Source organism: Cucumis melo, chromosome 5, assembly GCF_025177605.1.
Source record: "Cucumis melo cultivar AY chromosome 5, USDA_Cmelo_AY_1.0, whole genome shotgun sequence".
NCBI lineage: Eukaryota > Viridiplantae > Streptophyta > Magnoliopsida > Cucurbitales > Cucurbitaceae > Cucumis > Cucumis melo.
Window position 1 is genome coordinate 3,632,935 of NC_066861.1, and position 13,975 is coordinate 3,646,909.

General features: G+C 32.9%; 1 protein-coding gene across 1 annotated transcript; it reads right to left on the minus strand.

Annotated features, from left to right (window-relative positions):
• Nucleotides 1–1,618: 1,618 nt before the first annotated feature.
• LOC103491273 (iron-sulfur protein required for NADH dehydrogenase, mitochondrial) lies at nt 1,619–8,100 on the minus strand. The gene is made up of 8 exons (XM_008451152.3): nt 7,945–8,100; nt 7,706–7,823; nt 7,272–7,394; nt 6,380–6,477; nt 3,320–3,446; nt 3,032–3,117; nt 2,318–2,443; nt 1,619–1,967 (listed from the first exon to the last, which is right to left on the minus strand). Exons 1-8 carry the CDS (start codon nt 7,978–7,980, stop codon nt 1,797–1,799), a joined length of 885 nt encoding a protein of 294 aa, XP_008449374.1. The 5' UTR covers nt 7,981–8,100; the 3' UTR covers nt 1,619–1,796.
• Between the last annotated feature and the right edge of the window lie 5,875 nt (nt 8,101–13,975).

The window sequence follows — 13,975 nt, forward strand, 5'->3', positions numbered from 1 at the left end:
CTAGGGTGTAAACATAATTTATAAACAGATATGGAACTTAAAGCCTAAGAATAGGAAAGTCTTGTCATCTTAGGAATAAAGGACACATAGGGTAAAGAAACTAAACTTTAATTAATCTAAGATTTGGCTATTAATGGGAACATTAAGTAATAGTTGCTTAGAACTCCTAAAAGAACTTGAAACAAGGTTGAATAGGTGTAAAATTTATGCCCAACATACTTCATTGTCTTGGTGTATTACCCCAACATTACTTTTGTTGTAGAGCCAAAAAGGTTGAATCGTTATTAACCCTTGTTTGATCATCATTGTTTACTATTTTAAATTTCATTCTAGTCTTCACAAATTTACTTTGATTACTTTCGGTTTCATTAAGTCATATCCATAAACAATTTAAACAACTATTAGATGTCCTATGGGTTTGATACTTGAAATACTTTGAGATTGTTACTTCATCGACAGTGTATGCTTGCACTTGATCTTAGCTCACTCATATTTTTACCCATACATTTGGTCAATCAAGTTTTTGGCACCGTTGCAGAGGACTAGAAAAATTTATTTTATTTTTTATTTTGTTACTCAATGCGACCACATCAATTTCATCTCAAGAAATAATTTAACTTTTTTTTCTTGCCTTTTTTAATTTGACCCTGAAATAGAAAGGACCTTTCACCCTAGAGATAAGAGCAAAGGTTAAAACGTAGGGAGAAAAAAGAGTTAATCGCATAAGAGACATTTGAAACAGTCACATCCGTGCATCCCGTTCCAATGGACCCTTCTGTAAACGACCCTCCCAGAAACAATTTGCAACAGAATGGAGATAATCCACCTCCGCAGTAGCAGTAGCACGATGTGCAGCAGCAAAATCCCATTCTACATTGCTGATGGAGGAGATAGGGCAATAAGAGATTTTGCAGCTCCTATGTTTCAAACATTATTTCAAAATCTAAATAAAAACATTAAGAAAAAGAATCCAAAAGGCCTAAAATGCATACTTGTTAAGCTAAATAAGCCTACTTTCAACCGCCTCTATCGTATGGTATCTCTTTAATTGAATGAATTTATAATGTAATGTAATCCAAAACTCGTGTTTGGATTGGACGTTTTATACTCAATTTATAATATAAGACGCATTTTGTCCCTGACAATTTTCAATCCAACTCTCTTTTTCGTCGTACTCATTCTTCAAGATCTCATTTTCATTCTACCTTTGATAATTTAAGCTTTCCAAAAGTTGTTTGATTTTCGATAATCTTAATTACATTTTAACTTAATATCTCCTAAAGATCGTCACAATCATTTTCCTACTAGAATAACCTTCACTCATGCAATTAAAAGTTCTAATCTATTAAATTATCGTTTGACCTAAATGCTTAAATTAGTGAATTATAGTAAACTTAACTATACCGATACTTCAAAACACAAAAATTTGTAAAATCAATATTAATTGAGAAATAAATGGTATTACAATGCTTTGAATACGTGACTTCCTACTTTAATATCATGTTTAAATCACTTATTGACCAAAGAAAAACTATAAATCTAATTATATCAACACTTTTATCCTAGTTTAAATCACCTCTCTTCCAAGTGTGTGTAATTCAAGCACACAAATAATCAATGGGCCAGAAAAACCTAAATACATATCTCATCATTGAGAATGTTGATATAATTATTTAAAATAAGTGAAAACTAGCATAGTAGTGCGGCAATCCACATGCACTCCTTCACTTGAATATATTATGTTCTATTCCTCTATCAAAAAGAAAAACAAATCTCCCAAAGGGGGGTTTGTGTGGTTATAGTTGAATCTTTGGATGGAGTAGTTTTTGCCTATCCACTTCCTCAATTTGCTCCATGACCTTCTGCGCAATTTCCACATATGCTATAGAAACTAAGGAATTTGGCTCTGATATTACAATAGGGATACCTTCATCACAACATTTTCTATTCTTCTCTTCTAATGGTACCTGAAACAATGTAGAAATTCTTTCATTGATGATGCATGTACTCATTAGAGGCATTCATGAATCAGTTCGATCCGATTTGGGGGCCCAATCGAATCGAATCGAACAAAAAATATTCAAAATATAATATGCCAAACCGGATTGAGTCGTAGATGTTCAGTTCGGTTTTGGATTTGGTTTTCAAATCCAAAATCGAACGAAACCAAAGATTCAGTATAAACCAAAATTTTTGGTTTGGTTCGGTTTGTTTTAGTGTCCACCCCAGTACTTGTGTATTCTTTATGACATTATCACGTGAAAATCAAGATAATTGGTCATGAATAGTAATTCAAATGGGTTATCTTAGCGTTTACCTCACCAAGAAATGTGATACACATCTCATCAGCTGCCTTACGACTTCCTCCATTCCCAAAGATATACGAGCGTTCGCCACAATGTGGACAAGTAAAGTAGCTCATGTTCTCTACGATTCCCAAAATCTAAAGCAGCAGTCAATAACATTCAGAAAACTTAGCAATGTGTGTGAAAATGAAGAGAGTTGATACTCAGATTCTTATCACTGTGAGGATGCATGGGAACAGAATAGTATGGTAAACACTAAAGGCTGTTTGCCCCTAGGATTAGAGAGGAGTGGAGTGGGCTATTTGGCCTATTGGATTAGGAAATCCTAATCCTAGTATTATGATTATACATGTTCTCACTCCCTTTCTCCTCTTTTTCACACACCCTCTCTCACTAAACTCCTAGTATTTACCAAATAAAAATAGAAGGTCACGCCAAAGCGAAAACACCAATATAGCAGCCACCACAAAAGGAAGCAACGTCGATGAAAGTTAAGATAATAGTCTACACCCTAAATGCAAACTATTATAGTCCTCAGACAATTACAATTCTCAAACTATTATAAGTCACTCCTCGCCTCAAACGCCCCTAAGGATTATCTATAAACATCTTAACCACATGATTGTAAAAACTTTTTACTTTATAGGATGTTGATAGTGGACACAACTTCACAATCGAGATAGTTTGGAAATTTAGCAAAATAACAACAAAGAGAAATTCCACACCGGAACATGAACATTAGAGAACATTTTAATTCCCCTACGAGCATCCATTAATGCAACATCCTGAGGCGTTGAAACGATCAATGCACCTAGCAGCAAAGAAAATGAATTATAAGTGGTGACAAACAAATAAATTTGTGAAATAACAATATATATCATATATGAGAAACCGTGATATTTTTACCATCATACTTGGAGATAACTTGATACAGATAGGATTTGGATTAAAAACACAAGTCAATGAGAAACCTGCCAAAAAACAAAAGGGTGCAGCCACAAATTTTTACCTACCAGAGAGCGACAGTCTCTGTGACATAGTAATCTGAACATCGCCTGTACCAGGAGGCATATCAACAACAAGAATATCGAGATCACCCCAGGAAACTCCCCTCGTCATTTTGTCTAGAGCACTTGAAATCTGCGAAATTAGTCAAGTTTTAAAGAAATGTGGAAAGAGTTCAATGATGGAAACAAATTATTCTCTAATCAGTCTTTTGAAGTACATGGTTGTGCGTACAAGAGAAGCAAGCATTTAAGTTCAATCAAACTGTCCAAGGCTGATTGACAACATATTATCTAGGATTCTTCTCGGAAAAATAGGAAAAATGTCTCTAGACTACAAAGACCACAAAAGAAAGAACAACTTGGAACACAATTACATAGAGGTTTCAGGCTCTTCAAGCAATCAACAAGAAGGTAAAATCATAAAGTTCCACCAAAGAAGTCAAATGTATAAACGTTTATATCTTTGGAGTTCTCTTGCTGGAGGTCGTAACAGGGAAGAGACCTGAAGTTCCATTTTTCCCAGAGAGGGGTTTAAATGACTTTGGTTGGATTCTTCTTTCTCCGACAATTTCAAAAGACCATGGAGATCCCTTCTTCAGAAGCTTGACCTAAAAAAGGAGAGTTACAATCCAGGTGGGGAACGGTAACCACAAACATGATTGTTGGATTAATAATGCTCCCCTCTTGTCTAACTTCCCTCGCCTTTACAATCTAACTAAAACAAACTTGCTTCTGTGAATAATTTCTGGGAAGAACAACACAGATATTCTTATAGGAGAAACTTGAAAGAAGAAGAATTTGAAGATTGGTTGGCTTTGATGAATCTCCTTGCACCTGTTAATCATTCTCATTTTAGAGACAGGTGGATTTGGAATCTTGACGAAAACAGTAATTTCTCCACCAAGACACTTACTATGGATCTTGACAACAACGGAGAAAATACCAATTCTTCCCTCGTCAATAGTATATGGACTGACTTCTATCCCAAAAAAGTCAAATTCTACTTATGGGAAATTGGACACAATGCCATCAACACTAATGATAAAATCCAAAGACGACGCCCACACATTGCATTATCTCCTCAATGCTGTCAGGTCTCTTCATGGACTACGAAACTGCTAGCCATCTCTTCATTCATGGTAAATTTGCTTAATGCTTCTGGATGGAAATCACCGCTACCTTTGGATGGTCAACCCCCCTCCCACAGGACATCCAAAACCTCCTCACATATGTTCTCACAGGCCACCCATTTAACAAACACAAGAAGATTATGTTGTCTCACCTAATTCGAGCTTTTCCATGGACTATTTGGATAGAAAGAAACAACTTGCTAAAGAATGTAACCTTTTTGTATATTTTAGAAAGAGAGAAGGGTTTTCTTAAATAGAAGAACGACACATCACAAAAAAGAAAAAAAATAAATTTGGCAAATATAATACAACCAATACAATAAAATATAATACAAAAAAGGAAACGATCAACACAATAAGAATAAGTCATTTGAAGCATTTTTGGAACAAACTATCTACCTAGCCACGGCATGGTGCAAATATACTTCTTTTTTCATTCTTATAACCAATTGGAGAAATATTATGCAACTCCTTTGGTTCTGGCCATTATTGCTCCCCCTCTGTAATTTCATTCATCAATGAAAGTAATTTCTTATAATAAAAAAATATCATTGGTTGGATGAGATGAAAATATGGTGGCTAAAGGTGCAAGAGAGCAGATGGCGAACCCATATAATCCTCAGCAAGACACACCAATGGCAACCTGGTTATGTGGTCTACAATGAACCAAGTACTGCAGGCGCAAGAGTAAAAGGTATGGCCACCCTAAGCAATTGATTCCCCGAGTCTTAGTGCATGATAATATGATAAATATTCTCCTAAGTTTGTATACAGAAACAAATTACAAATACTCCAACGAGATACGTTGAAATGACCTTTCAATCTTCTCAATAGTATGAAACTTCCAAAAGGAGAGGAACAAAAAGATATGCGGATACAAACAGGGATTTGGATTCTCAATTAACGTGGTAATGATTGAGTGAAGAGTACTCTCAAATCAACAATTGACCCAAAAACTTAAGCTAGTAGGTAAAGGTAAATTTGATTATATATCACTAACACTCTCCTGGTCCAACAAGTGAAAATCAATTCTAATTGGGGAGGAAATAACATTGCAGGGGCATGAACATAAGACCTCCATGGGCAACTTGCTCTTATACCATTTTAAATCACCAATTGACCCAAAAGCTTAGGCTAGTGGGTGAAGGTAAATTTAATTATGTATCACTGACAAGTACAATCAGAATGGAAGAGATTTGGTCAAGAAGATTCTTGAAAATTTGAGTAATCAAGCTTGTATTCGTTTTTGGGAAGGACACTGATCATGGTTCTGAATTTATGCTCTAGAGGATGGCGCAATCTGTGATTCTCTAACATTAAGACACTTACAAAATTTAAAGTTGAAGATTACATTAAAAGGCAATGGCTCTTCCCATTACGTGGGCATTAGCAAGTGGGAAAAGCCCAACAAACTTCATAATCATTAATTCTCAACCTCCCCAAATAAAGTTGTTACCCCTGAGCGTGAACAATCAGAAATGAGGGGAAGCCGACAATGCAATTTCGAATACTTGCCATGACAAAACAGGGATCCGCTCCTATCTCTACTTAATTTGCTAGCGATCAACCACCAAATACTTCAAGTTTTCAAGGGTTTCCCAAATCATTTCTGGGTTTCCCAAATCATTTCTTCTTCCAGAGGAACCACATTCCTTCCGGTTGAGGGCCATTGTTTGATCTGTGGGCCAAATAATGATGTCCCAATCCACCAGGTAAGCCCCTTTCCTTTTAATTTCATTTACCTAACCTCCTCTCAAGGAGATTAACTAAAATATTTATGGAAAGGATGAGTTATAATCTCAGTCATAGGATATCTATTGCGACTTTGGGAGGCGAGAAATTGAAGAACTTATCAATCAGAAAGAAAAGAAGTAATAAAGCATACTGATGTGAAATACTGGAGGAATACTCAACAGAAAGTTCAGGGAAAACAAACCATAGGACCCCTCCACACAAGAGCAGCATTGTTTTCCACAAGCAATCCCATTGACATGCATTTAACTCCATAGTTCTCAACAGGAACCATTTTTCTATCTGTTTAAGACAAATGATAAATAGATATAGTATTGGGTATTCTTTCAGAAAAATTAAAACAGGGACAATGGGATGTTCAGTAGGAATCACATTCAAAGCCTAAAAGGAAAATAAGATTAGCCTGGCTGACTATAATTTTTCTAACGTAAACAGATTTTTTCAGGCATGGGAAATTAAAGAAAACATACTGTCTTGAAATCAAGAAAATACACATGAGATGGCATATGTAATATTAGACCGACTAGAATTTCTTGGAGATCAGTAGGATTATTGCAATAGAGCGTAAATGCGGCAGAACATGGATAAAATACGAATTCTAACGAGAGACCCTAATGGTACCTATAGGAAAACTAAGTGTTTACCATTCTACAACAAAAAACTTCAATCAAAACCTTGTGCAAAGTTTAGTTGTTTCATGCCTATGTGCTATAAAAGTCATTTAATTTCGTTAGACATCAAATATCTAAAATGGAAACAAACTTGAACCAAATTAAGTCGACCACAGTAAAATGGCCAGTTCAGAAATCTATAGCACCATTGAAGGTTACAAGCTAGTTTAGATTTACATTAAGGGTAGTTTGAGAACAGGCAGGCATAAAACAGAAAACATGATCAAGTCCTTCCAACAGGACCGAATGAGTGCTGCAACAACTGAACTTATACTTTTTTTTTGTTCAACGATATGTAGGGATTTAATCCCCAAACACTTGGTTGAGGGCACATGTTTTATGCCACTTAAGCTCTACTACTGTTGGCTATACCAATTTGTATAAGTACAAAACGTTATAAAGTACCTTCAGTCAACTCTGGCTTTTGATGGATCTTCATCATAATTGGAACATTGGGTCCATATACATCAGCATCAAGTAATCCAACCTTCAGCTGACACTTGTTTGCTAATGCAACAGCCAAATTAACTGCCACCCATCCAATTGTATAAGAACAACCACCACGTAGTAATAAGTACAAAAGATTTATTAGTGCCTCAATAACAGACTAGAAATCTAGACATCAGCTTCAAGCAATAAAGACATAATCAGAAAAGTTAGAATAACAAATAACAATTCATAATCCCTTTACCAAAACCACTTGTCATCAAAGTTTTGAAAATATCATTCGGGATTACTCCTACTAACTAAACTCAAAAGTGAAGATTCGAGTTACCGTACCTAAAATTAAACGAAAATGTAAAAATTAAGAAAAAGGCAACAGAAGCAAAAGAAAGTACCTGCAGTGGTGGATTTGCCCACACCTCCTTTGCCAGAAGCAATGGCTATAGCATGCTTAATTCCATGAATTTGCAGCTCCTTTCTGCTGGCGGAATATCCTCTTACACTTCCAAGCTTCTACATGAACATACAGAAAGACGATCACTGAATTCAGCTATCATTTTGATTGAGAAGATAAATGAAGGGCATTGTCAAGAGAATCGCAAAGAGTACCGGAAAGATGAAAGATAAAACTCACACGTTCACCGGAGAAGAGCCATGATAGTCGCTTCATGAAGAAGAATTTCTTGACAGAGAGCTGGAATTCTTCACTTCGAATTGTTGGAGACGAACGGCAACAGGAAAAGCCGACATGAGAACGAGGAATCGTAACTTTTGGGCTTTTATTGCCTCAGCCCATTCAGCCCAATAACTTTGTCATTATCAGTTAGTGATTTTATAATAATGTATAACCTTTTTAGTATAAAATATTAATTACATGTCAATTTATTAAATAATTCGTAAATATAGCAATTTTTTTATTTTTTAAAAATATATTTCAATATTGTCCTCGTTTTAAAAAGAAAATTGGCAGATTTTCTCTTCTCCATTTTCACTGTCGTTCCTTTTCTTCACGATTTTCTCTCTTCCCTAATATATTCTCCACGATTTTCTTCCTACAAATTTCTCTCTTCTCCATCTTTACCATCGTTTCTGTCTCTGTGATTTTCTCCTACGTCAAGAACACTTCTTTACCCAACTACACCTTCTTTCATCTCCAACCGAGTCTTCTTATTTTCTATGATTTTCGTCCTCTTATTCTCTATGATTTTTTTAAAGATTTTAGATTTGATCTTTCTTTTTATTTGTTTCCTCTAATTTTAATAATTTTCCAGTTTGAATCTTTATAGAATTTTTTTTATTTATTTCATGTTTTTAGGTTAAAAGAATTACATGTTCCTTTTATTATTATTTTTAAACATTGATGATATGATTTCATCTTCTTTGTAGAATTACATGTCTATTAATGATAGTGATAGACTTGTATCGTAGTATATCTCTGATAGAAGTCTATCATTGATATAATACAAGTGATACACTATGATACAAGTCTATCACTGATAGACACTTTGTCTTCTATCAATGCTTCAATATAATATTAAGATGATAACTGTTTTTTTTTTAATTCTACATTATATTAGAATTATGACTAAGCTTCCAATAGTAATGTTTTGGAATTATGACTAAGCTTCCAATAGTAGTGTTTCATAGTGGATAGTGGGATGATACTGGATCAGTTCGTCCGGTTGGGAACCATGCTAATTGGAAGTCTATTGGGATTGACATGAACATACTACCTCCAACTTTCAAGCGTCGAGCAGGACGACCGCGAAAACAAAAAATACTATCAACTGGCGAGAAGAAAAGTCACTCAAGATGCAGCCATTGTCATCGTGCTGGTCATGATCGTAAAAATTGCAGATTTCCACCATTTTTACAATGATGTGACATTATGTTTTTGATAATAATCTTTTAGCTTGAGCATATAGAACATTTAGTTTGTGTGTATAGTAAATACTTTCTATTTGTTTGACTCAAACATTTCAATAATAATCTACTTTTTTTCTCAAGACTATAAAAGTAAAAGTAACTTTAATGTAAAGTAGTAATATGAAGTAATCCACTATAAAGTTTATCACAAATAGTTTCTATCAATGATAGACTTTATTGTGTAGTCATCACCAATAGTTTCTATGAGTGATAGAAACCAATATACAATTGCTTGATTTAGGGCATTTTCGTCTTTATTGTTAAAATTTACCATATTTGCAATTTTTTTAAACTTTTGTTGTATCCTTAATTAATTTAGGGTCCAATGCTATAACCCCACTCAAGTCGAGTAGTTATTACACAATGTGTCTTATAATATTTGGAAGGGAGAATATTATAATGTGAATTATTAATTATCTTTGTTTGTTTTGGAAGTAGTGTATGTGTTTGATGGGTAGATTATTATAGCTTAAATTATGACAGTAAAATAAATATTATTTATCTTAGATCATGTTTTTTGTACTATTATCTCTTAATAATTTATTTAGGTATATAAAATACTATGTTTGGAATACATAGTTCAAAGTAGGGGTGAGCATGGTGGGTCGAAAAACTGAAACCGAACGAACCGAAGTCGGGCGGTCGGAATAATACAATTGGCGATCGATTTTCAGTTCTAGAAACTCAAAAACCGAGATGTCGATCGGTTGGTTTGAACAATAAGGTCGGTCGATTTGAACCAACCCATGTAATTTTTTTAAAAAAATAATATATATACTATATTATATAATTATAAGTTTAGGTTTAAAAAAAGAAATAAAATAATGCAATTCTTAATTTTTAAAATCCTCTATCAAAGAAAATTTTGCTCCAACCATAAACCACGTAATATTTGTAAAAGAAAATTCAAAGGACAAAAAAATAAAGAAATTGAATCTATATATTTCACATTTAAAAAAATAAAGGAAAAAAGAAAGGGAGGAAAAGAAAAGAAAGTAAGAAACATAGGAGGAGGAGAGAAGAAGAAGGAAAGGGAGAAGAAAAAAAAAAAAAAGAAGGAAAAAAACCGACCGAACCGACCGACGGTTGGATCGGCCGGTTTTCTTCGAACCGACGGCTGAAGCCGGTTTTCCAACTTCTGTGCCGACAAGGTGTCGGTTCAGGGGTGGTTTGGTCGGAAAACCGACCTCGACCGCCCGATGCTTACCCCTAGTTCAAAGTAAATCTTCCACCAATTTATACAAACTAGTTTATTAATACATGAGATTGACTTGTTATAAAATTTTATAATATAACTTATTTTATAAAAATTGATATGTGATTTTATTAAATTTTATTAATTATGTTGTTGATTTAATATATATATATATATATATATATATATATATATTAATTAAAAAAAGAGAGATATGATTAAAAAGACAACCTAATAATATTTTAGAAAAACCTCAAGAAGGAAAAAAAAAAGCATGAGAAAATACATTCTAAAAAAATATTATTATAATTAAACTAAAAACATATTTGGAATGACTTAGGAAAAAGTTTTTCATAAATTCATTTTTATTAAAAAAAAACTTTTTACACAATGTCAATTAAGTTTAATTCATGTTGACAAAAAAAATTCTTAAAATAAAAACACAAATTTGTTATTTTTTTTTTAAAAAAAATATTTCTATATACAAGTTTCTTTTGTTTGTTATATATACTAAAAATGTTTTTATTAAAAAATTTTAAGGTTGATCACTAGCGGCTGGAGATTGGTTGGCGACGATCGCCGAAGTTGGTTGTCAAAAGTTCACTGGCGAAGTCCCTAGAGATGGTAGTCGGAGATTGGCCGACGACGATCACAGGAGATTGGCCTAAACCCTAAAAATGTTTTAAAATATCTTTTTAATTTAATTTTCTTTAAGAAATTTTGAAATCTTTCGTAAAATTCTTTTTTTAAAATCATTTATAAAAAAAATTCTTTGAAATTATAATTTTCATGTTTTTCAAGCATTCAAAATTGAGGTTTCCCAATATATATTTTTAAATTATTACTTATATTCTTTTTCATAAACAAACTCCTATGATGAAATATATAAATATTTAAGAGTTTGTTATTGTTCATTCTTGAGGCAAGAGATTAGTATCTTTAGAAGTCTGAGATGATCCCAAGAAAAAAATGAATCTAATCAATGTTTTAAAAAATCATTTATTCAAATACTATCCCTACTATGGATTTTGAGAAATTATAATAATTTCTCATTCTCTTAAAGTGAGGAAATTTTTCTCAACATTGTCTAATTGATGGAATATTCTTCACTTATTTTATGAAATCATTGCTTCAAATATTGGAGTGATGAGCAATGAAATAAGACACTTTTAAAAATTTTATTTTCTCAAGTGAATTTTATTTAATTATTGATTTTAATTCCAGATATAAAATTTGGCAATTGTTTTTTAAACGAGTGTTGTGGAGCCCTAACACATTTCCCGTATACAAATGACTCTCGAACTCAACTTTAGTTTTTGTAGACCAATTTTATTTTTATAAAAAATTATTTATTTTATCTTTGTGTCCAATATGACACTGTAACAAGAATTGGTTGCGACTCACTTTATTCTTTTATGAAAATGAATCCTTTTTAGGACGTCACTCAGCATAGTCTCGGGGACATGGCTACGATAGATTTCTACAGACATGGCTTTCGTCATATTATCACATTTCAAATAGAACTTCGAGTATGTGATGTGAGACTCATCTTTCGAGAATGGGTTAGTGTCAACTTTAACCTTCTTTATGCCATCCTATAAAACTTGAAGCATTGATGGAGTGTTAAAGTTATCACACCACTTCCATGAATCCATAGATAACCTAGTAACAACTTATAACTTGTCATTTAGTCTATGACATGAACAATGCATTGGCTTTTAGGTCGCCAATGATGAGTTCGAAGCATATCATGTCTACCGCTCTTTTGCTTCCCTAGTTGAAGTCTACAATTACCAACTTTCTACTAGAGAGTTTGTCCATCAAGATGCCTAACTGCTTCATAGTCAACTTTAATATTATGTTGATAGTTGATCTATTATCAATGAGAATCTGATCAAGCATCTGTTCTCGAACGTATCCTAAAACATAGAAGGACTTATTATGAAGTTTTGATCCCAACAACAAATCCTCATTTGAGAAGCCTATGGACATACAACAAGAAGCACCTCACGCATTGTAGAGGTCAGAGCACTTGAACTTGATGCTTCTTAATCTAACACATCAATATAGGAAGCTCTTAGTTTCATGAGGAAGTGATAACAAGTCATTTACATTAAACATCGGCAGGTCTTTTGACACTCCCTCCTCTTCTAATGAGCCTGAAGAGACACTTTTGAAAGAATGGAACTCTCGTAGCGGAACGTGTGAATGCCACTGGAATTCAATTTGGAAAAAACACAAAATACAAAGAATAAAAATTAAGTTTATACCTTAAACCTATTGGCATGCTTTTATAAGAAAGAAGAAAAACAAAACTAACCTTTGTAGAATTTCCTTTCTTCACGAAATTCCGCTCCTTTGGATCATGAACAAAAACTTCAATACAAATCACAAATTGCCAAAACTAATACCCAATTGCCAGAACAGTATCACTAAAGTCTTCCTCGTTATTCTTAAGGTGAGAATCATAGAGAGTGAGAATCACATAGCTGTGTAAGCTTATGTGATTTTGTTTGGTGAATGAAAAAAAAAAGAGATTTAATTTCTATTTTTTTTAGAGAGAATATTAGAAAGATCTTGCATAATAATTAAAAAACAGAGATATAGAATCACCGTCTCTATCTATACCTTAACCACACCTTATGAAAGATGGAGTAGGGGAAAGTTATCAAATAACTTCCTTCCCCCATCGACGTGAAATAATTCTCCTTGGAGTTATTTGGGGAGTTATTTCATTAATTAAGTTTATATTAATTAAATTAAATTAAATATCAATTTAAACCACATTATATCTCATATAATATAAACTTTATATTATATCGTACATAATAGAACCTATAGTTTAATTCTCTCATATGACTTATAGTTTTAATATGAATCAAATTCATATTAATTTTAACCTACAGTTTATTTATGAATCTTATTATTATTTGACTCATATTTAAATATTAATTTCTCTAATATAAACTTAATATTATAATGTATCAATACATTATATTAGTTGTGTCATATACAATTTATTCCCTTTAATCAATTTGAACAATTCAAATTAAACCAAAATAAATTTGATTCTCATTAATCCTTATTGAGCTAATAAAGAGACCTTATGGACCTATATATTGAAGCTCGAAGAGTACGAGATTAATTGATTAAATTCTTTTAATTAAATTAATCTTCATTCATTAACTATCAGTCATTCCACTAAAGATTAAAAATTGCACTCTTCTTACTGTAGATACCTTTATGTGTCCATTAGATATAACCAATCAACAATGCAATAACTCTTCACAAAATGCTTGTAAGTATAGTAAGGCCAAAATTACCTTTTTGTCCCTGTAGTTACATCTAACTCCTTAAGTTCCACTGGTCACTCTAATGAGCAATAAGTTATAGTCTCACTATAATTGAACTCCTCTAGGACCAAGAGTGAGTGTAGTGTCATGTTGTTCATCCCTTAAAATTAGACCTTAAGAGATCAATTTCTCTACTTACTCTATTTATAGAGAATGAGTGAATTTCTTTTTGTGTAGTTGTATTCCCAACT